This window comes from Columba livia, chromosome 2 (genome assembly GCF_036013475.1).
Source record: "Columba livia isolate bColLiv1 breed racing homer chromosome 2, bColLiv1.pat.W.v2, whole genome shotgun sequence".
In the NCBI taxonomy this organism is placed as follows: domain Eukaryota; kingdom Metazoa; phylum Chordata; class Aves; order Columbiformes; family Columbidae; genus Columba; species Columba livia.
The window spans coordinates 59,313,651-59,338,731 of NC_088603.1; the positions used below are offsets into that span (position 1 = coordinate 59,313,651).

The 25,081-nt window shown below is 38.2% G+C and overlaps 1 protein-coding gene across 5 annotated transcripts in view; it reads left to right on the plus strand.

Annotated features, from left to right (window-relative positions):
• Positions 1–25,081, plus strand: part of CNTNAP2 (contactin associated protein 2) — a 1,147,495-nt gene that overhangs the window by 905,115 nt on the left and 217,299 nt on the right. For all 5 annotated transcript variants that reach the window (XM_065052118.1, XM_065052119.1, XM_065052115.1 and 2 more), the window contains exon 14: positions 21,317–21,473. In XM_065052118.1, the coding sequence (XP_064908190.1) occupies positions 21,317–21,473 (157 nt within the window). The remainder of the gene's footprint in view (positions 1–21,316; positions 21,474–25,081) is intronic.

The window sequence follows — 25,081 nt, forward strand, 5'->3', positions numbered from 1 at the left end:
GCAATGCCCCGGAGAATAAGTGCAGCTTATCCAGAAAAGGGCTTGAGTAAGATAAGAGCAAGGTGTAAGACTTGGGACAGTCCTTTTCAGAAATAAATGCCAACTTCATCCATAGTGGTTGGTTTAGGTACAAGGAATGGGCCAAAGAACATCTTTAAGTACTATCGTGTCACCTGTTTGAGATTCTAAATGTGAGCTCTCCTTTAAAGTAGGGTGTAAGAACTGGAATGGTATGCATACTCCCAATGCTCACCATTATTGTAGGAAAATTCATTCTCCAAAGCATTCAGCGCTCTCACTGCAAACTGAATTATGTAATATTTTCCTCCATTAATATGAAATGCAGAATTGGGAACACTGGCATTGTTGGATGGTTGTTTTTCACATTTTTACGGGCCAAATGTTATGACTAGAACATATGATCCATTTCTGCCATTGCTCTGTTATTTTTTCCTCTACAGACTTTCATATTTCAACTTGTCATGTAAGCCCTGGTTTGTTTCTCTTCTCTTTCATTTTATCTTGGGTTTTGGCTTGTTTCTGTCTTTATACAAGTTTATTAATTCTCATAACATTTTGTTGAGGGCAGGGCAATGTGTATTTTATTCTTTTACACAGTCTTTGTGTAATCTCTTTATGGCATTGTCACCGATTGTCTGGAGAGTTTTTTATCCTGAGGGTGCAGTCACTGCATGCTCCTGTCATTCTGATAAACATAGTTTGTTTTTAATATATGTTATAAAACCTAAAATCGTAGTAGATTTTGTTCCGCTAAGACTGCAATGGCCTTATGTCAGGAAAAAGAGGATCTTAAACTGGGCCATGTTTAGAATTGCAATAACTAAATTTGGTAATTAAGCAGTAGGAGAATAAGGTGGTCTAGGAATTTCTGCATAAAGAATAAATCTGAATACTCTGTATTTGGTGATGTAAGATATAGTATTTTAGGAGTGATGTACTAATAATACAGAAATGAAACGAACATCAAATGGTATTTTTCTGCTGATTGTCGTTCAGCAAGAAGTATTACAACATTCCAAGAAAGTATATAAGGTCATTTCTGCTATTATCATGGGATTTGAAGATAGTTGGGCTTGGTCTTCTGGTCCAATCTCCTTCTAAGTTATGAACTACAGCTTATTCTGTGATAAGACATCGAATATGTTGTTCTAGGTGCTGTAAAAACACTGCTAGGGATGGTTTGCTTCAGACTACCTTGTCTTCTAAGTAATGAAACCAAGGAATTTCACAGACCAGCTCATCACAAAACTAGAAATAAAGGCGAAATCACTTCAGTCACTTTTGCCCAGCCATGTGCCCTGTTTTGTAAGGACAATCAACACCAGGATCTGGTTAAAAGCTTATCAAAACCAGTGGGAACCTTTCTGTCATCCCTAAGTCTCTGCCTAAGCACTTGCTCAATCAAAGCTCATGGCACAGCTTTGGACATTAGTATTACTGTAATTTCAGTGGCAGTTAGTAGAGACTAAGCATTATAAATGCTAGACTAGAGGCAATGGTAAAAATGCACATATAAATATGTGTGGATGCTTATGTTTATTGCACCTTTTATAGAAGGAATAGGTTTTTAAACTGCTGAAACCTAAATAAGATGCTAGAAATGTAACAGAATTTCCATGTGCCGTTTAACACATCCATAATGCATTCATTGAAAAACTGGTCTGTTTTTTCTGAATTCTGAATAAGACTCTTGAAGGTGTGATTTTGAGGGTTTTTTGGGGGGGAGGTGCGTTTTTCAGGTGGCCTCTAATTGTCACTGTAGAATAAGAGTCCTGTTACAAAGGTGTTTCTGATCAGCTTTGGGATCACTGAGTGGCCAGGTGTAGCTAGGCCCTGGCAAAGAGGATGCTATCTCAGATGAATGATGCACACGCGTGAGCATGGTCTTGGAGGCTGTTCTCATGGCCCTCATTGGCTCCGATATTCGTATGAAAACAGGTTGCTTTTTGTATTTTGGTCACCTTTCCCACCAATTTACCAATGGATGAAACGGAAGGAGATTAGTGCATAACACAGGTGCTCTAACTCCCCAATGTAGCATGAGTCAGGAAAGAGGTTTTATGCTAAAACCTGATTTCTCATGACTGAGAAATTTATTCTAGAACCTGATTTCTCATGCCTGAGAAATTTTGCCTTTTCGATGGCAACATGTTAAGCAGTGCAAAGACCAGACATCATTACATATGCAGCTCTATGACAATACTGATATTTAATGTGACCGGTTTTGGTCAAAGGCCACCCATTCATCATCCATAAATGATGAATAGAAGGCTAATGAGTAGTATCAAATGCCAGTTAGCAAAGAAAGCAAAGCCGCAAACAAGCCAGTATGTCTTGAGCTTTGCAAGAAGAGGTAGAAGCCTCAAGACTAGACAGCTCTGGATCTGCTTCAAGCCTGCTTAACACTGCTGAACTGAGGGATTATGTGATAGGGCTTATGTTGAGATCTGGATGTAGATCCCAGCTGGAAAAGTTTATTTGTGGATAAGTAGAAGTCAACATCTGTCATTCAAATTGACATTTCTGTTTATTATCAGTCAGTCAGTAAGTATTTAAGCAAGAAAAAACAAAACAAAACAAACACAAAACAAGCAGGCAAGAAATTAACTAATTTAATGAGTTATGTTTTCCCAAATTTATTTCATGCTGCAGTACAGTAATAAGGTACAGAACAGTAATGTTGGAAAGACCTTTAAGACATCATCTAGTTCCTCTTGTGGCAGCTGCTCCTTTGTCTTTCCTGTCAGATATTTCTCTGACCTGATATTAGAGCTCACCGCTGATGTGGATGCTCCACAATCTCCCCAGGTCACCTGTTCCAGGACTTCACTGTCCTTACCTTTAGGACACTTTCACTATGGTTCTGTCTGGATTTTCCTTGCTCCAGTTTAATCCTTTGCCTGCTCACTCCATGAATGCAACGTTCTGTGATTTTTTTTTTGGTACTTTCTGGGCAGCTTCATGAAACAAGGACTTAAAATGAACTCATTGAAGTACAAGCATTTCTCTCCTCTTTCATGCAAGTGCTCTGTACAGCCATTGAGCTGGACTGGTGGAGGTGTGGTGAGACAAGTTTTATGAAAATTGTTTTACTCTTCTGTTATTCATGCTGAACATTGTAACTGAAGTGCCATTCACTGTGCTGTCAGCTGTTGTACGGGTTACTATGGGGCTGCCAGGAGAGACAGATACTATTATGCGGTAAAGAATTACCAGAAAGAAAAATGTTTCTTATCTAATAAGGTAGACCACATCAGCTGATACAGTGAAATAAATCAGAAATGTGTGTGTGCTAAAACTGTGTCTTCATACACATGTACAGCTACATACGTACCTACATATATACATGTATACATTACATATATGGATTTATATATGTGGGTGTACATACCTACATACATCTAGATACTGGAATCCATTGAGCTAGACGCAATCCATTTGGAATTCTTGGTTTGTCTGCCTTGTCTCTGAACATGGAAATACTCCATAGATAAATTTATTAAGACACAGGGAGTTCCTTTTGTTACTTAATTAATTCATTTTGGGTTTGATTTCTTCTCCATCTTGTAAGGTTTCCTAAATAAATAAGCAGAGAGCTATGACAATTTGGAACTCTCTTGTTTTTATTCACACTCTTCTCTTCTTTAGTTCCCATATCTGACTAAAAAATCCCCTACTTTACGGGGTGGCGGGGTGGGGGGGGGAGAAAACAACACAAAAAACACAACCAAACACAACAAAACCAAATCCCACAATGTTATTTGGAAGTTAGATGCAGAATTCAAAAGGAAAATGAAAGAAACACTTTTTGACAAAGGTTTGAAGGAAGCCTCAGTTTTGTCAGAGAGAATTTCCTAGCCATCAGCTTATTGCCCAACACACCTAGAGGCATATGGATCATAATTTTATTTTGACCAAATCTTTTTATTTGATTCAAGTTTGGTATGAACCCATTATAGCTCTCTTCACAGTTGAATCATAGCAATTGGTAACAACTGTAGTAACAACAGCTTTTGTGAATCCTGAAGTGTGGTAACCAAAGCCCCAATCAACTAGGACAGTAATTGTCCAGCAGATGATAGTTGAACAGTAATCTATATATATAATTAATTGTCAGTTAATTATCATTCAAGCTATCATATTTTAATATTTATATATTCAAATGCATGTTTTTATGTTTCACTCATTTCCCTTAATTGCAGGTTTTATTTCCTACTGCTTTTATAAATAACAGTTTAGTGCTTTAACTGTTAGATTTTGCCAATTTACTGGATGCGACATGTAAAGAAAAATGTAGATATTGTATTCCATCTTTATTCTGTATTGTAGCACAGAGAAGAAAATACTGTCTCCTTCAAAGAGTTCGATCTTTTACTATCACCTATCTTGAATGCTTCAGTGGCGCAGAGATTCGTTCAGTCTGATGGAACTCATCAGATGTCAGAAACATCCCATAATTTGTTGTACAGATATTTGTGTCATCTCCCTTGAAGCATGGAGGGAACTAGTGCCTCATCTGAAATGTCCTGAAATTCCATTTGTAGAAAACCTGTTGCAAATGGCTACCGTAGGGATCACAGAGAAAAATAATTCCAAACCCTTATATAGAAGATGTAAGTTGCACATGGGTGTGCTCTGCCTCTGCCTTTTCCTCAAATAGAACAATCTTGATTTATACTGTGATGTTTCCTCCTCACAATGGCAAGTATTAGTCTCATTTCTCACTAATTTAAGTGACAGTATTCATTTTGGGACCACCTCTACACTAAAAGTAAATGCTATATTGAAAGATTAAGGCAAAGAACAAATTTGTTTGCTGCTTGTTACAGGTCTCTAAGAAAATACTGCATCACAACAGTCTGAGCATTTCTTTCAAAACTCTTACCCCACAGAAACAAAGTGTAAAGTTGTAATATTATAGTATATAGTTACTGTTACACGTCTCGTGGGATAACGGTAAAATCTCAGAGCATCTTCTTAGAAAAGTGTTGGCTTAAATAGTCTTCTCATTCTTTTTATTGTGTTGTCAGTTTCGATAAACATCTGGCACACTTCTGGAACTGTAGGCATGAGCTTCAAGTATATTTTGTGTCTTAGATCATTTATCAAACCTGCTAGCTTGCCATAATTGAGGCTGCTGTCTGTTTCCGATCAAGAAACGGAGTTTGGAAACTTGTCAAAATGTAGGTCTGTAGCTGTTTGTCACCATTTAATTGTTGATTAAGACAAAGAGCAAGCTGTTTACAAAACCAGGACCCTGTTTCTCAGTCATTAATATCAAATTGTGCAGTACTGGATGAGACAGAAATGTGTATTTGATCTAGTTCAGGCATGTGGGCATCACTGAATCTGTCTTGCATTTTTCATATATTAATTAAATCATTCCATTATGGGGCAAACATACTGGAAAAAGGCACTCACAACTTAGCTTTGAGAGTTACATGTGCATTCTAATCTAGTTGGATGCATAGGAGGAATTATGACAAATAGAACATGAAAATAGTCACAGGAAAAGTTAAATAGGAAAAAAGGTTGCATGTGAAACCCAGGACTCATCAAACACCAAAGAATCTCTTGCATCAGTTGTAAATACCTGGAACCAAAAAAGGAGTTTTATCTCATACCAGTCTTTCTTGCCTGAAAATCATCAGGCTTTTGGTCTACAAGGTGAGTGGAAAATTGGATGGACAACCAGCATAAAAAATGACAGCTAGTGGCTCAGAGTGCACTGGTGCTCCTCAGGGACTAGTATCGGAGCTAATACTAATTAATGTTTGTGTTAAAAACAAGTGGGACAGAATGGACTCTCAGCTGTTTCACGGGTTATACCAGAGTGGTCAGTATGCTAGAGAGTACACCTATCACTCAGAGAAGGCTTTACACGCTGGAGAAATGGGCTGGCAGGATACTTATGAGGTTTAACAGTCCAGTTTTGCACTTCTCACCACAAGAAAGACTTTTACAAACTGGAGCAAGTCCAAAGGTAGGGCCAATAAAATGGTTTGGAGAGCAGAGCAGATAACGTAGAAGCTGAAAAAGCAGGGCTTGTTCAGCTTTCTCAACTTGTTCAACTGAAAGAGTATCTAATTGATGTCTTCCATTACCTTAGGGGTGCTTTTTAGAGAAGATGGACTTTTCTCAAAGGGGGGCATCGAAAGTCTAGGGGGCAGTGAAAGTCTAGGAGGCAATGGGTACAAAATGCAGTCAAGGAAATTCCAACTGATCATAAGGAAAAAAAATTTCACTGTGAGAGTAGTTAACTGCTGTAGTCAGCAAGCTGCCTGGGTAGCCTGTGGAATCCTTGTCTCTGGGATTTTGACCAGAAACTGATGGGTAGATGTAATGTAAGCAAATGGAGGAGAGGGCTTTGTGCAGCTGTGTGGCATCTCAGTGCCATGTGTTTTTGGAGCATGTATGTTCACTGGCCAGTGACAAAATTATGATAGTGAAACATGAGAAGAAAAGGAGCTTCTCAGAGGCAGAACTTCAGTAATGTGACACAGCACAAAAATAGCAGCCCTAAGATCCAATTCCAAAAGAAAACAATAATCTAGCGCTGTTTGCACAGAAATTATGGGGTATCCATCTTATAAATTACATAGCAAGTACAAGTGGAAAATAAGTCACATTCTGCATCACTAAAGCTTCCAAGTAGTTTTCAAGGATAGCCAATATTTTTTGTTTTATTTGCAAACTAGATTGTAGTGCCAGAAGGGATTTTCACAATCATTTAATGTGACCTTCTATTTAGAACATGCATAGTATTTTCTGTTTATATCGAGTATATGTTTTATAAAATATCTCATTTTTCACTATACATGTTTTTAATGGCAAAGAATCTAACACAGCAAATTGTGGCAAAGGTTAACGAACTTCACTGAACTTTAGCTTAAAATTGTGTGGCTTCATTTTCTACCGGTGAATTGATTTCATGCTTTGCCTGCTACAGTGAGAATTTTCATAATAACTTCTGGAATTTCTTCTTTCTCTCTTGGTATTTAGAGAGTGTGACCAAGTTTGCTTTTTACCATTTTACTCCAGGGTTTTCAAACTCTTATACTAAACATCACTTTCAGAGCTGATGGCGCTCTGGGCCTCATGGAGCCTAACTGCTAAACTAAACTAAAGATTCAGGCCCTTCAAAATTGTCATTCTAAAACAGCTTTTTCAGTCCATCACTTTGAATCTCCTTCCAGTTTTCAACTTTCTTTGTGGCATGAAGGGATGGGCTTGTTGTTTCACTGACAGTCGCATAGCAGGCTAAATACATTCAAAAATACGTTACACAATATCTGTTTCAGGTTTGTTGCTCTCTGTTTTGTCTGGAGTGGATATGTTTGTGTGTTTGTTTTGACAAAGAATGGCTTATCCGTGAATAACCTGTTGCCTTTTTACTCTCTCAGTCCCACAGAAGAATTTGTGTTAAAACCCTATTAAGAATTGTTGTTTTAATGGACATGCCTACTGTTCCCACCTTATGAATGTGGTTTGAATTCTTTGTTTCCAAGGATTTGACATTTTGTTTGTTCACATAGTTTGCCTAATGCTGAGCTTATGAAGTGATCCAGCTTGGTCTTGTCTGTATCAGTAATTTCTCCTCTAGGATATTTGACAGTTTTCTCTTACTTCATGTTGCTTTCAGCTTGATTAATGATGTCTTTGAGTGCCCATATCAGTTTTGCTTTGTATGAGGAAATTAAAACTTCACTTTCTCTTTTATTCCTTTTTTTTTTTTTATCAGCTAAATTAGCAAATGCGTAGAAGTGCTGTGTTCATTAAGATATTTTGCCTGTAAACACATGCATACTCATTGTTCAGAAAATAACAGTGCCTCTAAAGAGAACTGACCATAGGTATCTTGGAAGGTAGATTAAGAAAAGATATATTTGATGTAGAGGACAATGTAAAAATACTAAGTACAGGAGCATGCCTAGATTGTGGACTTTGTGCGTAAAAGACATTCATTAATTGAAGAAAAAGTATTTGCTGCACCTTGTTCAAAACATTCAAACCACTCCTCCCACTATAAATTATTTACATATTGTATGAATATAGGGATCATATATGGAATATGAATATATGGATCATCCAGTTTGATCTCAGTAATATCAGTATTTGAAGAAGGCATTTCAATATGAAGTTGTGATCAGCATCAGGTACAGAGACAACTGGGCACTTCAGACAAAGACCAGAAATCACCAGGCAAGTCCCTGGTGACAAGGCAGGTCCAAGGTCAGGCCAGGAAGGCAGCCCATTGGGCCTGGTCCTGAATCAGGGGGGTCCATGGCTGCAATACAGCTGCAGTGTTGCTTAGGTGGGAACACGCATCATCCTCAAAGCAGTTCCCAAGGAAAGAGGGGAACCCCCAGTGTGACTTCCTGGCAGACCTGTTTGGGGGAGAGTCTCTGCTGGAGCTTCTTCTAGCTTTTTCTAGAGAAGCTTCAGAGTCAGCTGAGGCTCCTCGAAGGGCTTGCTTTTAGCAAACTGCCCTTGTAGGTGGGGAAGTAAACTCCTGGTCCTGACAAAAAAACCCTGTATGCTGGAACAACAAATTGGCCAAGGGAAAAGCTGTTCGTGCTGCTGTCATCATCAATATGTCATTCTCTCTCTGGAGTATGGGACTTAATCACACAAAGCAGGGGAAATCATTCTTCACATCAGTGCAGTAACGCAGGATTTTAAAACCAAGTTTTGCAGCAGCCAGTGAAACTAGAGTTCTGTTTCTATTGTTAATACGGCAACTGGTACTTCATACACTTCATCAGTGTAATTCCTCTGCCCTGTGAGTATATAATGATAGTTAAGAGATGCCATTTCAACTCATAGAGTAAGAGATTATCATAATATATTATTAGGTCTGCAATAATGTGTGTCATTAGCCAATTTCTATTCTCCCGTAGAGAAATCTGAAATCCACATGCGAGAACTAATGTGTTTGAATGGACTGATGAAACAAGCTTCAGTGGGGAAAAAGAGTGCCCTGAGCTCAGACTGTAGGAGTTGGTAGCTTGACAATGTAAAACACATCACCTAACCTTTCCAGTTGTCAGTCCCAATCAATATGTGTGCCTGTTTCCCAGAAATCAATAGAGACATAGCTCTTACAGTAGCTGTGAGACCCAGTCTGACCTAGAGGAGAAATCATCTAAATAGCAAAACATAATCTCATCATCAAGTCTGACAAATGATCAGCTGTGAAAGGGCTCTGATTGTTTTTATTTTGTATCCCAACATTGGATGCAAAGACAGTTTTCTCTGGATTATGCTGAAGATAACCTATCATGCATCTGAAGTCAATTACCCACTTTCCTGCTTGTCCCCTTTCACACTGAAATTTGTGTTTGTTTAGACTTCTCTGTAGCAATGTCATCATTATTGATGTCTCATACAACTAAAATCTGTGCTTACTAAGTATACCCTTTAAAAGGTTATTCATACATTTGTCTGATTATTAATTAGAGGATACAATAGTCTGTAATAATTTACAGGTTAATCTCAAACAGCAAAAGCCTTGGGAAATGGAAGAGTTTGGACTGTAGAAACTTGAAAAGGGTGAAAACGCATTCTGACAGGAGGGCTTGTTTGGGAGTCTTATTCTTTTACACGTTCCATTTCTGTCTCAAATAGCCCTTGCTTAACAGATGGCTTGGTGTTGCACCTCTGATTTTAATCTTTATTCATCTCAAAATGATGGTTTTTGTGTAGTGTATCTTCCTTTATTTCAATTTGAATATGCTTGATAGCCTTCTGTAAGCCTCAGTGCTGAGGCTTATCTGGTCATTTTTTCCTCATTTGATATCCATTGCTATTGTATGGAACACAGCACATTACACGTCATGTTAATACCTGTTTTGTGTCATTTTTTATTTCCAAAGAATCGGATGCCTTCCAGATTTGGAATGGTGGATGGTTTGGGAGCAGTGTGGCTATCATTCAAACAGTCTAATGTCTGTATTTATATGTTAGTACTAGTCGTGGCTTCAAAATTGTGCATGTGCCCTGTGTAATTAAAAAATAATAATAATAATAGTGAGACAGTGTGATCAGCCATAGGACTATTAGTGTTATTATCAATAATTCAAGAATTCATGGTTCTCAATACAGGTTCCTCAAGGGTCAGTGGGGTAAGAAAATCGAGAGCAGCAGCTGCTGCTGCAGCAGTCTCATCAACAAAAGAAAACCCTTGTGCTCCCCGAAACCAATTTCCAATTGTACCATGGTCCATGTTCCATATGAAGTGCCAGATATTAAGTTCTCATGGGTGGAGAGAAGCCTGAAGTCCTTCTGGCTTTTGTAATGGCTTTTTTTCTTTCAACTTAAACTACTGCTGGGTTGTGCTTGGGGGCAGGGAGCAACAGTTTGAAAGGAGAAATGCTTGAGAGAGGTGTGAGACCACTTGCAGAAAAACTTTCATCAGTTCTGCTCACCCAGAGTGTCGCTTAATTTACCTTGGAATCTTGTTAGTTTTTGTTCATGTGTTAGCAAAATAATGACATCAGCTCTTAAGGAGTTGTCCTATTTAGTTCCATGTAGGCTCTTATTACTGCAAGTCAGATAAAATGGATCACCAAGACACTCTGTCCTGAATTATGTAGGTGCACAGAAGAATGTTATCTATTTTGTTCTCCATATGGGTTAAAGGCACTCCTATGCAGGTGTGCAAAGCAAGATCTCAATAATTATTTGGCTAATTGAAATTTATTTAAGGAATATTATGATTGTCTTTGTTATGTATTAACAGCAAGGGAATTCATCCAAAAATGTGATCGCAGCGTGCAATTCTGTAGTACCAGTTTCATTGACTGAAGTTTTTACAGACGTTATTTTTGCGTTTGCTGTTTCCACATAATATATTGAATGCCAGCTTAAATGACCCCCTCTTTCCACTCAATCTGATATAATAATGAGTTTGATTTTACAGTCCCCTATAAATTATACTACTTAAAGAGTAATCATTGTGCTAATAACCACAATTTCTGAAATCTTCCCAATAGATCTCTGCTGTAAGATGAGGTTTTCGCTACAGAAGACTTCAAAATGCGTTCCTTTACTGTTGAAATATCATCATCAAGTTTCTGGACGTTTTTATGTCCTTTTTAAGAAGTTAAATAATTCAAGGTTTTTAGCTGCATTAACCTGCAAAGTGTCAGTGGTAATGGGTATGCATATGTGTGTGTGCTATTTACCTGTTCATCAAGGTTGGGTAGAGATAGCTTTATCAACTGATCACAAAATACATTCTCCCCTTTAGCAAAATCATGGAATCCTTTGATTTATTGTTAGTATGTTCTTTGTAAGACCATGACATGGAAATGTGCATTTTATCATGACCTGGCTGGGCAAACCTCAGGGTGACTTGTAAGCTTGTATCAAGACTTTTCCCAGCTTTGCGGTTGCTGGCACCTGATCATTCTGGGGCAGTGCCAGCTGTGAAAAGCATATCCATACTGCAATTACACTTGCTGGCTGTGATTTAAACATCCTGTATGTCCTGTTCCCAGAACAAACACTGTAAGGCCGTTGTTTCAGCACACATAGTAAAAACTGTAGTGAACTCTTTTTGTAGATTATATGTGCATGTAAATGTTCTTTTTGTCCCTTGAATGACATTTTGTTGTTTGAACATGCTTACTTTTTCTTTTCCACTTAGCATTACCTTAAGCAAAGACGCTTTTCATTTGGCCTTATATGATCTGGTGAATTTACAGAACACAATTAATAGCAACACTGGCAAGTCTGGCACACTATGTTGTTAAGGATAGTAGGGACTGTGGTGATTTTATAATGAAATCACTTCAAAACCCAGCAAATAGTAGCATACAAAGACATCTGACAGCTGCTTTCCCCAGCTAAGTCTCACCACTGGGACTATTCCAAGAAAAATAACAAGTCAGGCTTGGTTAGTGGTGCTGCAGCTTGGAATACAAGTCTTGACAAGGGGAAAAATCATTTATACTGTACTAGCTTTTCATGAGCTGGGCTGAGGAATAAATCTCTCTAATGATAAAATAAAGCTGTCAGACAGCTTTTTCATAAGATGTTATTGTACACCAATATGACAGTTTTCCCTCCTGATCTTTTTTTTATAGGTTGCTAATTCTGAAAGAAAAGTCGTCTTTACCTACATTTTTGTGGATCCAGGCAATGAAATTTTAAGGAGGAGTTGTGATACTAGAACAAAAATACAGACTGCTACTCAGTAACGAGGAGTACCCCTGTTACCCTACTGAAAAGATACTTTAACCAATTGTCTGGTATCTAGGATAAGGTTCTATATTTCCTGCTTTACGTTTTGAAATTGGTATATACATATGTAAAACATGTTCTCTGAAAAATTAGCAGGCAAATATATGGGCATGTAAGAATACTGAAGAACACAGCAGTGGCCATCAGCATAAGGCATGAGTGCCAGTAAGCAGACAATAATTTTATTTCTCAGACGCTTGAATAATTTCCCTTTTCTGTGTCTTTACTGGACATAGATGAGAAAATATAGGCTCTTCTCAGGCCAGTCTTTATGTACCACAACATAACTGAAGACTAAGAAGTACGGTGAGGACTGATCACAGGAGTTTTCCAGGATATGTGGGAGAGCCAGGACTCCTGGCTGGACATGTAAATGTCCATTTCTAGTTCCTGATACTGGAGGTCATGGAATTTCTTCTAGTTTGGGTTATGGAGGTGGTTATCCTTGCCTCCACTGCAAAATGCACTACTTTATGACTGTGGAGGTAAAGAACAGCAATTAATTCCTACATGCTCTTAAGAAAACAGTGGATAGGATGTGTTATATTAACTTTACTGACATTTGGGACAGAATTAATAGAAAGTGTTCTTTTGAATATTTCAAGGTAAACTCATCAGCAGTATTTTGTGTGCTTTTCACAAGTATTTTTCAATATATTTCTTCATTTTCTATTGAGATCTTAAGAACATTTTTCATTTATCCTTCCTATGAGGAAAGACTGAGTCTGTTCAGCCTGGAAAAGAGAAAGCTGAGAGGGGATCTTATTAATATTTATAAATATCTTAAGAGTGGATGACAAGAGGATGGGGCCAGACTACTTTCAGTGGTGCCCAATGATAGGATGAAGGGCAGCAGGCACAGACTGAAGCACAGGAGGTTCCATCTGAATTTGAGGAGAAACTTCTTTACTTTGAGAGTGCCAGAGCACTAGAACAGGCTGCCCAGAGAGATTGTAGAGTCTCCTTCTCTGGAGACATTAAAAAACCGCCTGGACTAATTCTTGTGCAACCTGCTGTGAGCGTACCTGCTTTAGCAGGTGGGTTTGACTAGATGATCTAAAGAGATCCCTTCCAACCCCAACCATTTTGTGATTCTATGATTCACTTCTGTATATACTTTTGATGTCATTGGATCACAGAATCATAGAATGTCCTGAATTGGAAGGGACCCAGAAGGATCATCGAGTCCAACTCCTGTCCCTGCATAGGACAAGCCCATTCACACCATGTGTCTGAGGGCATTGTCCAATTGCTTCTTGAATACTGCCAAGCTTGAGGGCATGACTTCCTCTCTAGTGAACCTGTTCCGGTGCTCCACCACCCTCTGGGGGAAGAACCTTTTCCTGATGTCCAACCTAAACCTCCCCTGGCACATCTTCCTGCCATTCCCTCGGGTTCTGTCATTGGTCACCAGAGAGAAGAGATCAGCACCTGCCCCTCCTCCTCCCCTTGTGAGGAATTTGTAGCCACCATGAGGTCTCAGTCCCCTCCAGGCTGAACAAACCAAGTTATTTTAGTCGCTCCTCATATGGCTTCCCCTTCAAACCCTTCACCAACTTCATATGTTTACAAGTATGACATAATTCTGAATATCTCAAAAGGGAAAAATAAATGCTGCTTTCTAAGTATTGTTGCATTAAAATGCCTTGGCCATGAATTGAGACATCGTATTGTATCAATTCTTTTATTAACAAGCAGACTGAGCACTTACATATTTAAGGGTTCTGTTTTTGAGCAGACTTTAAATTTTAAATTTTCACACAGTTCACCCAACTTTTGCAAATAAATAGTACTGTCAAATAGACCAACCACATCAGTAAACTTGTAAAGAAAATTAATGTCCCAGGCTAGTAACAGTAAAAGAAAAAACAAATATTGGATATTAGCACCAGCTAAAACAGACACAAGTATATATAGATTTAAAGTTATCATCAAAAAATAACTAGAGTTTCAGGTCGTATTTCCATTAAACTCACAAGCAGCTATAAATTAGGTAGTCCTAGTTTCCTGAAGTGGCCAAGGGTTCTTTTTCATTGTTTTCCTGTTGTTGGTTTGTTTTTGAATCTCTGTTTTCTACCCCAGGTTTGCCATGTATTCAAATGCGCCATTTGTGTTGTTGTGAGCATTTACCTAATCTAACTCTTAGTCATTAGTAAAATGATGACCACTGATGCAACCTCTTTTCATAAATACTAAGTACTCTTATACCTGCAAAGAAAAATTATTTATCAGTTAACAAAATGGCAATAACATAAGAATTTACTTCACTTAAAAATGTCACATTACATTCATGTGTATATATTGCACAACACGATACAGAACAAGAAGGATTACTGAAAAAATGGAAAATCAAGAAAATATTAATTACAAGAAAAACAATCTCAATACTATCATGTATAGCTATTGTATATAAATTATCATTTGGAAAGTTCACCTAGGAAGTCACTTTCTGCACAGGTATTTTAATTGAAATCTGGAAATGTGACCCGCCAGCAGTATTCTTCTCTCATCTCTGTTCTCTCACTTTCAAAGAATTCGGCCTTCCAGGCGATCAGTTAAACTAACAAATATGGCTCACAATCCACCTGGGGTGCAAGCAGGAGCAGAATCTGCTCCGCAGTTGAGCATCTTCAGGTAGGAGTTTCTGCGGTTGCCACGGAACTCCTCAGCAGCTGCATGTTCAATCTAGGTGAGTGCTTCTGTGACACAAGTCAGGGGCAGCAAACCTGCGGAGTGTCTAATCAGCTTCATATAGGTGCTAAGCATATACATAATGATAAATTTGAGCAAAATAAAGTCAGTACGACATGAACTAGGTCAGCAAAGCCCACCCAGCATTGACACCATTGACTTCAAGAATCCTGAATTGGAACATGTGGATGTACTTAATGCATGAATGACATCTAACCGCATTTCCTTATTTTTTCCAAATACTAAGTTTTCAAAAGCTGAGGTAAATGGCTCACAATGTTCATAAAAATGATTTGACCTGAGTGGAAAAGATACTGCTGATGGCGTAAGGAGAAAAGATAGCAATAAGAAACAAGGTGAAAGCTGTGAAGTGCACAGCCATATTAGCATGCTGAACTTTTCAAACAGTGACAAAGTTATTCTTTCAGTGCCTGTTTCTTCAATGCAATATCAGATAGAATTCGTGCACAGACTGTAATGAACAACAACCTAAAATCAAGTTACCCTTGTGGGAGGCTAAAGATACTGTATGTTATAGAGTAGCTTAATGCAAAATGCATTTTAAAAAATGTATTTCATTCAAAAAAACAGAAATATTATACCTGCCTTTCTACATATGCAGATTGACTTTTTTTTAAGTTCTGTCTTCAATTTCATCATCATATATTATCCCTGGGAAATAGCTTTCATTTCTGCCTGTGATTAATTTAGGCTTCCAAAATTGTAGTACATTTTTGAAAGATATCTTTGGGCCTATTCTGCCAATGACAAGAACTGGATAATTAATTCAACCTGTGTTGCTTTAATCTGTTCAATTAACAAGAAATTGAAGTGGTGAACAAAATAATATTTTCTGAAAATAATAATTATACACATAGTGTGCTTGTCATTGACATTCGCTAGTATTTATTAAGGAATCAGTAATATTAATAGATAACTAAAATGTTTCCATTAAAACAAAAAAGTTCAGTCCAAAGCTATCCAGTCGGGTAAATTATCACCTAATTGAGTATAGTCATTAAGGTTAGCCAGGTCCTCAGTGAGTAGTTTTCACTGGTCTTGTTTTTCAGAGGTTCTGAGCCATTGGCTTCAGTTTGAAAGGGTTCCTAGCCTTTCTTTTTAAACCATACACTTAGATTATAAGAACCAGATAGAGGTCAGGAAAATTTCCTGACAAGCAGAAGCAGGATAATCCTTATCCAGAGCAAGCTGTGGCTTGCTTTGATTCACTGCAAGAGGCTGCAAATGCAGATTTTTTTAATTCTGGTAGGTTCAGAAAGGAATTAGGCAAATCCATGGATCTATAAACAGACACGCAGCAGGAATAGGCAGAAATATACACTCTTTAATGCAGTGAATGTGTGTGGAAGGAGTGCAAAGATAATCAACCACAAGTAACAGCCAAACTCAGAACTTTTTTCTAAACATGGCCTCTGATTGCTCTGTCAGGCACAGAAATCTGGGCTAGACAGGCCATGTTCTTAGTAGTGCTGCCAGTAATAAATTCTGTTTCTATTCTTCCTAAAATAAACTGCTAGGAAAGGGAAAGAGCTGGGACAGAGAGTCAAAGGAAGAGCCTAAGATAGTCACCGCTGTTTCTCCCTTGTTTCCAGAAGCTGGAAAAGGTGCATAAGAGTAATCGCTGGAGTGGAGAACAGCCTCCTCGCTTTCAGCAGAAGCAACACACTCCCGGTCTTCCTTCAGTAGCCATGAGAGTCAGCCAGGCTTTGCAGATCCTTGTTGCAAAATGTGCTGCCTTTTAATGAAGGATGAAGATACTGGAGGAAAATTTGCTACACAGAGATCATGAATGAAAGGGAAGCATTTAGCTTCTCCAGGTAGTTTACAAGTAATAAATATGGTCATCAGCCCTCAGAGGGCTATAGTGTGAATGGAGGCTACTGAATACAAAGCACCGTGGAGCATCTGTCCAATTAATTGAGTTCCCTGATCTGAGTTCTCTCAGTATTGCAGCTTCAATTGCCGGTACTGACCAACTTTAAAACAACAGCCCTAAAATGTTGAAAGTAATGCCATTTTTGTTAATCAGTTTCATTTAAAAATAATAAAGCCAATTAGTTTTATTAAACACTTGGTAGAATATAAAGTGTGCTTTCAAAAGTTATACAGTTTGAGACTGTTCGGCCACGTTAGAAATAAATATACTATTGACTGCTAAGAGTTCTATTCATACTACATTAACTTTGGTTTGGTATGTTTTTTATTGAATGAAATGGTTCACACAATGATACATTTATGAGATGAAAAAGTAATTGCTTTTTTATGACACTGAAAGATCTGTGAGAATACAAAGAAGTTCCTTACTCCTTTACATTTTTTCTGAATATTCTGTAGAAGGGGAGCATTTCTTGATAGAAAGCACTGATGACCAGATTGTTTACATCCTTTGATTTAATAACCGCAGATCCAGACTAACATTGTATATGAATTTAAATAAGAACTCATATTTTGCATTAATTTTAATTAAAGTCCAACAGTGCAAAGCTGTCGCAACAACTGTATTGCATGTAAATCTTATAGACTTCTTTGTGTATGAGAGATTGATCTGAATCATTAAAAATATGGTTTGAGTCTGATGTTCTGTCCATACTCCTGTATCCACACGCCCCCTTAAAATAAGATCAGCCATTTTGCCCATAGAAGGCTGTTCTATTAACTTTGTCTGTAAGTTAAATGAACCTCCTAAAAGCTGGATATCTTTGTTTGTTTTCTTGGTATCCACATCTTACCCTGATACCATCATTACTTTTCTGCCAAGTAACTGAGTAATAAGCACACAACACCTTGGAAGTGGCTTCTTTTCAAGAAGGGAAGTGAAAAGGCATCCTGGTCATAACCTAGTACACGTAAACACTTCCTACAGAAGCGCTCGAAGGAGACCTTCTTTGTGCCCAAAGAGCAGTTCTGCATCAAGACTTTATTCTAAATGAAATCCCAAAGCGGGCAGAGACTATCTCTCCTGCTCCTTCTTCTCATGGTGCTAGTTGCCAACAAAATCTGGGGAGAAAAAAGCAGTCAGTTAATGACAATAACAACAAAGCTATCCCATGACTCAAAATTTGTTCCTATAGTAAGGAAAGATAGCTTCAAAAACAGAAGAAATATCTTCTGGTATTGTCATCACAATATACTTGACAACTTTTTCATATACTCTTTCTCTCCACTGTTTTTTCTCCTTAAACATAATTTATATGCTTTTAATGCCATAAGACCAATAGTACTGATATTTTAGCAGAAGAATAACGCATGATAAAATAGTTTTATGTTTACAATTATATCTGTTAATGATCAGTCTTCATGTTGGAGTGCACTATTAGTTCTACTTGGCTTTGCCCTTTCCAACAGCTTCCAAAGCAGAAAAAATAAGCAAGGGCCTCTGAAGCTGAAAGATTCACATCCTCTAAAGGAGACTATGGAGTTATAAAACAGGGTGATATGTTGGAGGAAAAGAGTGATCTTATTTCCAAATATTTTTTTACCTGCATGATACATCCTTTTCCCCTCTAACCTTCCTTTTCTTATTGTTCTTTTAGTCTTTCCAGTGCAAGGTTTTACAGTTTGTTATGCCCAGTCATAGCAGTGTCTGCAATATATCTGTGTAGCATTCCTGATTTGGAGCTTATGAACTCTAGACAAAATTCTGCTCTTCTTTTTCTTGGCTGACATGAAGCAGAATGGCCACAAAGGGCTGTTCTCACTTGGCTGGCACAGAGCATATGAGACCAGTGTCTTTCCAACTTTCTCTTTCATTAAGGAGCCTCTTGTGTGGATCACTGTGGTGCAGGATAGTCTGGTCTGAGGCTTATCCTGTTCCAGTACATGGGTTTATGTCCTAATGGAAAATGTGCCCCACTGCATGGTAACCAGCTAATGAGAGCTGCCTGAGTGCCCGTCTGCTGCAAGCCCTAGCACAACATGCTGGGCGATTACGGAGTGTTGGTGGTATCCACAGGGGCAGTGCTGGAATTACTGGTTGTGAGGATGACTAGCTGAATATGTGCTGAATGCAAACCCTCTAAAATCAGGCCTTCCACCCTTGACCTTTCTGGAAGTTTAATCATGAATGTTAGTGTCTTCCTGAATCCATTTGTGTTCCCAAGCCTGCAGATAGGTCTTCAGAATGAAGAAGCACACATCCAAACAGCGTTTTGTATGCACAGACTGAAAACAATGGATGTGAAAAATGGCTCTGTCTGCGCTATAATAGAATACATTCTGGGTTTTAAACTGTATGCCATTTGTCATTTAAATTAGTTAAAACATGCCCTATTTGTGTCTGTCATTGTGGTCTGTGACATCCATTGCTGTAGTCTGTAACTCTGCTGTCGCTTTTGTCTGCTTTAATAATTTCTACCCATTTCTGAATTTTTAATCCACTCTTTGACAATTTTAAGTAATTTCTGTTCTTCTAGTTTTCTAATTAGCAGTTTTGCTTCCTGGTGAAGTGCTTGCTGACTGAATCATGCAATCCTTCTCTTGACAGGAAGGATGTAAATGAAGATAATTTTGACTAAGTCAAAACTACTGCATTTCCACTATGGCATAAAAACTAACTTCAAAGATGAGACGGAAAAAATGCAGTAGGAGCTTCAAATACCATTAATTCTCTCATTCACTGTGGAAAGATAATATTTACCCTTACATGCTTAATGAATGATCTTTTGGAAGCCAGGACTATGTATTCTTATATGTGATAGATCGTATTGTGGATTGCAAATGCTCCTGCAGCATTCACATGGCATGCTCTTCTAACTCACAGCATTTAATTTCATGATAAGCAAGTCAGAGAAGCTAAAATGACCAATTTACTGTCTAGAATTAAATCACACTATTGTTATGCCCATTGCATTAGCACCAGAGTTGAATGGTCGTTCTGTGGAGCATAGTAACATCTAAAAAAACCTTCAGCCACCACAAATTTTTCACATTACTGTATTTTCAATAGTTTTATATTATGTTTAACAATTCTAAAGCATTGAACAGAGCAAGTGTTTTCAGAGAGCTGTGTCTTTTTGATTTTTGGTGTTTTTTTCAACATGCCAGCAGATAATTGGTTGCTCTCTCCATCTCTGGAATTTAATTTTCTTTAGAGTTCTGTGTGAATTACTTTCAACATATGTCTGAGATAAGTAAATTTATAGTCTAGATGATAAAATCTAATTGTGAAATAGCTCTTTTTAGGATTATGGATGTAGTTTTTTGTAGCTGTATGAGTGAGATGCACAAACAGAAAATTATGAAAATTAGGATATCTGTTATGTAGGATTTTGCTTGTGAAATTTATGAGTAAGTGAATTTCATGCAAGTATCCTTGTCTGATTTAATAAGAAAATACCAGCAGGAGTATAGATGAGGGAAAAAGGCATTTTAAAAAAAACATGTTTATCATGTTTTCTAAATGTGTTAAATGTCAATCATGTTTTCTAAATGTGAAAAATCACTAAGATAAGTACATTGAAATTGATTGAGTTATTCACATGGGTATGAAGTTAAGCTCATATTTAAGTGTCTTGCTGAACTGGGGAAATAAAAAGAAACTTTTCAGTAAGGACATTTTTTTTTAAATTGGAAATTAAACAGGGTCAGTTTGGTTTGGGCCTTTTTTGCACAGAAGTGGCCTAGTTAGTCCAAAACATTAGAAAAAAACTTAGACAAGTGTATGAAAATATCAAGGTACAGACCCAATGCCAAGGAATATGATTATATCAAAGTTCAGATCACCTTTTCTCAAGTATTAAATAAAAACAATACATTTTTTAAAAATAGTTAAAATGCTTTTGGACTTTGATAATATCTCTTTTTGCTTTGTTTTGGACCAGCTGGAGAGAGCATGATGAACATGTTTGTGTTCCAGTGAAGACAGATTAATTATCAATCAAAAGCCGTTACTTTAAAAATAAATAAATAAATAAATACATGGGAGAAAATGGATGCATCTTTCTGTGCAGCATTTGTGGTCAAATATTGAATAATCCATCTGATAGGTAACTATATAAATTCAGAATTAATTGAAAATAATTATGGAAGCTGCCCACGTATTTTCATTCTATAAACTGAGAAAAATTAAAAAGCTCAACAAAGAGCATAGAAGATAAAAAATAATTAATTTCAATCATTATAAATTGCATGAACACAGAAAGGAAAATGTGTTTTGTTTTCCTGGCAAGGTCCTTTGAATTGCTCAATAATAATGAGTGAATTTGTTTGCCAGAAATGCAGAATGGCTTTCCAGTTCTGTCTTCTTAATGTCTGCATATTAAACATCTGAGCCCAGTTGATGCATTATGGAGCTCTACCTCTTTGATGCATCATAACCTTGCATTTTCATTCCTTGCAGAAGGGAATCCATATACCTGGTGGGTTGGAAAAGCCAATGAGAAGCACTACTATTGGGGCGGATCGGGACCTGGCATTCAAAAATGTGCCTGCGGCATCGAACGCAACTGTACTGATCCCAAGTACTACTGCAACTGTGATGCTGATTATAAGCAATGGTGAGTGGTTTACAAGAAGGCAGGGTGAGAATGACCAGAATCTCATAGTGTTTACAACTGCTGCCATTATTCTGAATGTTTTTTATTTATGTATTTCCTTTCTTACCGAAGAATGAAGGCAAAACATATATTTGTGATCCCTCCTACTGCAAAGTATCTACCCATCTCTTAATTTCTGTTTTATTCACTGCATCTGTGACTGTCAAATGTAAGGAGTGTATTTACATTTCTAAGTCAACTGCAAAACAGTATTTAATTTTATCTCTACAACTTCATTTCTTTTTCCCAGAATTTCTCCTTTTTGGAGTACTATTGCTGCATTTGCCTGTAGAATGTGAGAGATATGAATTCAAATCACTCATCTATAATAGTGATTCCAACCCTCATTATCTGTCTTTCATGAGAAAAATGTGTTAAGAACTTGACTTAAAGAGTGTTAGGGAATTAGGCTCTGAATTTCAGAGGAAGCTGTTGCACTTTGCATGGGAGAATTAAATATTCATTGGCCTGTTGGTTGAGAATACAAGCCTACAACTCATTTGGGATGAGACAGTGAGAATTGGTTCTAATTTCTTCTCTAATAAATAGTTATTGATTCATCCCAGGTTGAACAATTTTAACAGAGGGACTGAAGAAGTCTACCCCAGAGTATTTTACATCCTGGTAATAGGGGCAGTTTACTGTGACATAATTGATGTGGGTTTAAGCCCCTTCAGGCACAAAAGAGAATTAAACCTGCATCTCTGTTATTCCCCATAAATGCTCTAACAATGAACCTACTGCATAAAGCTCATAATCATATTTTATGATACCATCTCTATGCTCTTAGAACATTCTGTTTGTAAGCTTTAACCATTTGTATCTCTTTTGTCATGGCAGGCAGCATCATATATTACGTTATGCAACATTCTGTGACCAGTTGGAACCATACTTTTATGAACACCTTTCCTATTAATAGCAACATGTTGGTAATCGAATCAATACTGGCTCACAAACCATTTTGTTTTAGTTGAGAAATTCATACAACTATTAACAAATACATAGCTACAGAACTTTAATGGTGTGTCAGGGATTTGGAAGGAAGAAGAAAAAATAAAGTAGGGAAAAGCACAGAATCACAGAATCATGGGATCACAGAATACTTGAGGTTGGAGGGAACCTCAGAGGTCGTCTAGTCCAAACCACCTGCCCATGCAGGACCACCTGGAGCTCGTGGCCCAGGAACATGTCCAAACGGCTTTTGAATATCTCCATGAAGGAAGTCTCTGCATCTTCCATGGGCAACCTGTGCCAGTCCTCAGTCACCCTCATAGGAAAAAGTGTTTCCTGATGTTCAGAGGGAACCTCTTGTGTTTCAGTTTGTGTGCATTGACTGTTGTCCTGGCACTAGGCACCATGGAAGAGAGCCAGTCTCTGTCCTCTTGGCACCCTCCCTTCAGGTGTTTATACACATTGATGAAATTCTCCTGACCATTCTCTTCTCCAAGGCTGAACAGTCCCAGCTTTCTCACCTTCCCTTCATAGGAGAGATGCTCCAGTCTCTTAATCATCTTAGTGGCTCTTTGCTATACTCTCTCCATTATGTCCCTATCTCTCTTGTACTGGGGACCTGTCCCATCCCACCAGGTGGGATTTGGGATGAGTTAACTCTGAACGCAACACGTGGCCTGTCTCACCAGGTGAGATCGGGTATGACTTAACTCTGGGTATTTCTGCGCAGTAATACAAAGTGTATGACAGAATCACTCCAGAGGTCCAATTCAGTTATGGATTTACTGAAAGCACTTGGTGGAATGCAAATTACAGCAATTAGTGACTTGGCAAAAGTATGTTATTATATTACAAAACTTAACAAGACTTTAGCATCAGAACTTAAAATGATGTTACCTTTATATGTTCAAGAAGAAGAAAAAGAGAGAGAGAGAAGGAAAACTAAGATATCAGAGAAATAGTGAGAGAGAGAGAGCGCATGTAAGATATCACCACTCCACAGGTTGATCGGTCCCGCAATGTCCTCAGAAGGGGAGTGGACATGTTAAAGATTTCAGTACACGCACCACTACCTCATGTCACGTGTGAGGTCGTTTTATAACCCAGTTCATTTACATGTGAGATAGGAGAAGGCAGTTCGTCTCCTCCCTCTGTTCGCTCTTCATGGTAATTAGGAAGACTGTTCTGGAAATGGGTCTGGGGTCTTCGAACTAGGGGGAAGTTCACAGTACTGACCAGAAGTGAGTTGTTTTGCCCATCAGGGGTAGCTGTTGGTTTGTGGTTTCTTCTGGGAACTGGTTGTCCGACAGGTCCATCTCTATCATCCCAATTAGGCCATGAGGTCTTCACAGCAACACTGTTAATTGCCTCTGTCTTAAAAATATATGTTTCATTTCACAAAACCTTGGGAAAGAAAAGACAAGGTGTCTGCCTCCACAGCCATCTACCTTTTCCACCCAGAGTATCAAAAACTAGATGTTTAAAGCATAGCATCATTCTTTGTTTTAACTGGGATGTAGGGAGTGCTTCAAGGTTGTCACAGGAGCGCAGAACTGGACACAGTAATCCAGGTATGGCCTCACCAATGCTGAGTAGAAGAGAAGGATCACCTCTCTTGACCTACTGGCAATACTTTGGTTAATACAGCCCATAATACCAGTAGCTGTCTGGGCCACAAGGGCACATCAGTGGTTCATGTTCAACTTGGCATCCGCTAGGACTCCCAGGGCGTTTTCTGCCAAGTTGCTTCCCAGCTGGGTGGTCCCCAGCATGTACTGGTGAATGATGTTGTTTTTCCCCAGGTGCAAGACTTTACGCTTTTCCTTGTTGAACTTCATGATGTTGTTGTGAGCCCATTTCTCTAGTCTGTCAATCCTGCTGGATGGCAGCACGACTCTCTGTCATATCAACCACTCCTCCTGGTTTCATGTAATCTGCAAGAATGAAATGTGAAAAATACAAAATTAGATTAATAAGTCTTTCCAGACCCTGCAAAAATGATAGATTGGAATGTGGGAAATCAGACATTGCCACCCTAAGCTTTGACATGCTTAGGATAGTATACTGTCAGCTGTGATATGGGGAGAACTCTAGAACCCCACAGAGACAGAGAAGTCAATATTAGCAACAGAGGAGTCAGACATGGTGCCAAACCCCAGAGCTGGAATTATATAGAGAGTGAAGAATATAATGTTGGAGGACTCGGATTCAAACATAGGCACTAGGGCAGTGTGGCAGGAGGGAGGGAGGTTTGGTTCTGTGACAAAATGGTAACGATAAAAGGAAGATATTGTGATAATAATTAGGATAATGGCAGAATTAGGAGCACTTACAGTTTTCATTGCTTGAGGCACTGGATGCACATCCATGAATAATAGTCTCTGTACCATGCAATGACTGTTTTCTTCTACACCAAGGGAAGTGCATGGGGGAAATAACATTGACTTTTGATCTCTTCTTGTGGCTTCTCTAAGAGTCACAGATGATAATTTAATGAGCAGCATTCACTCAATAATCCTTTTCTCTAACCTCTATGCCCCCTATGGTCCTGTTTCACTCAGTGGGGTGAAGGCAGAGTTAACTTTTGAGTACTCTGTGAGGTAACCACGAGTAACGAC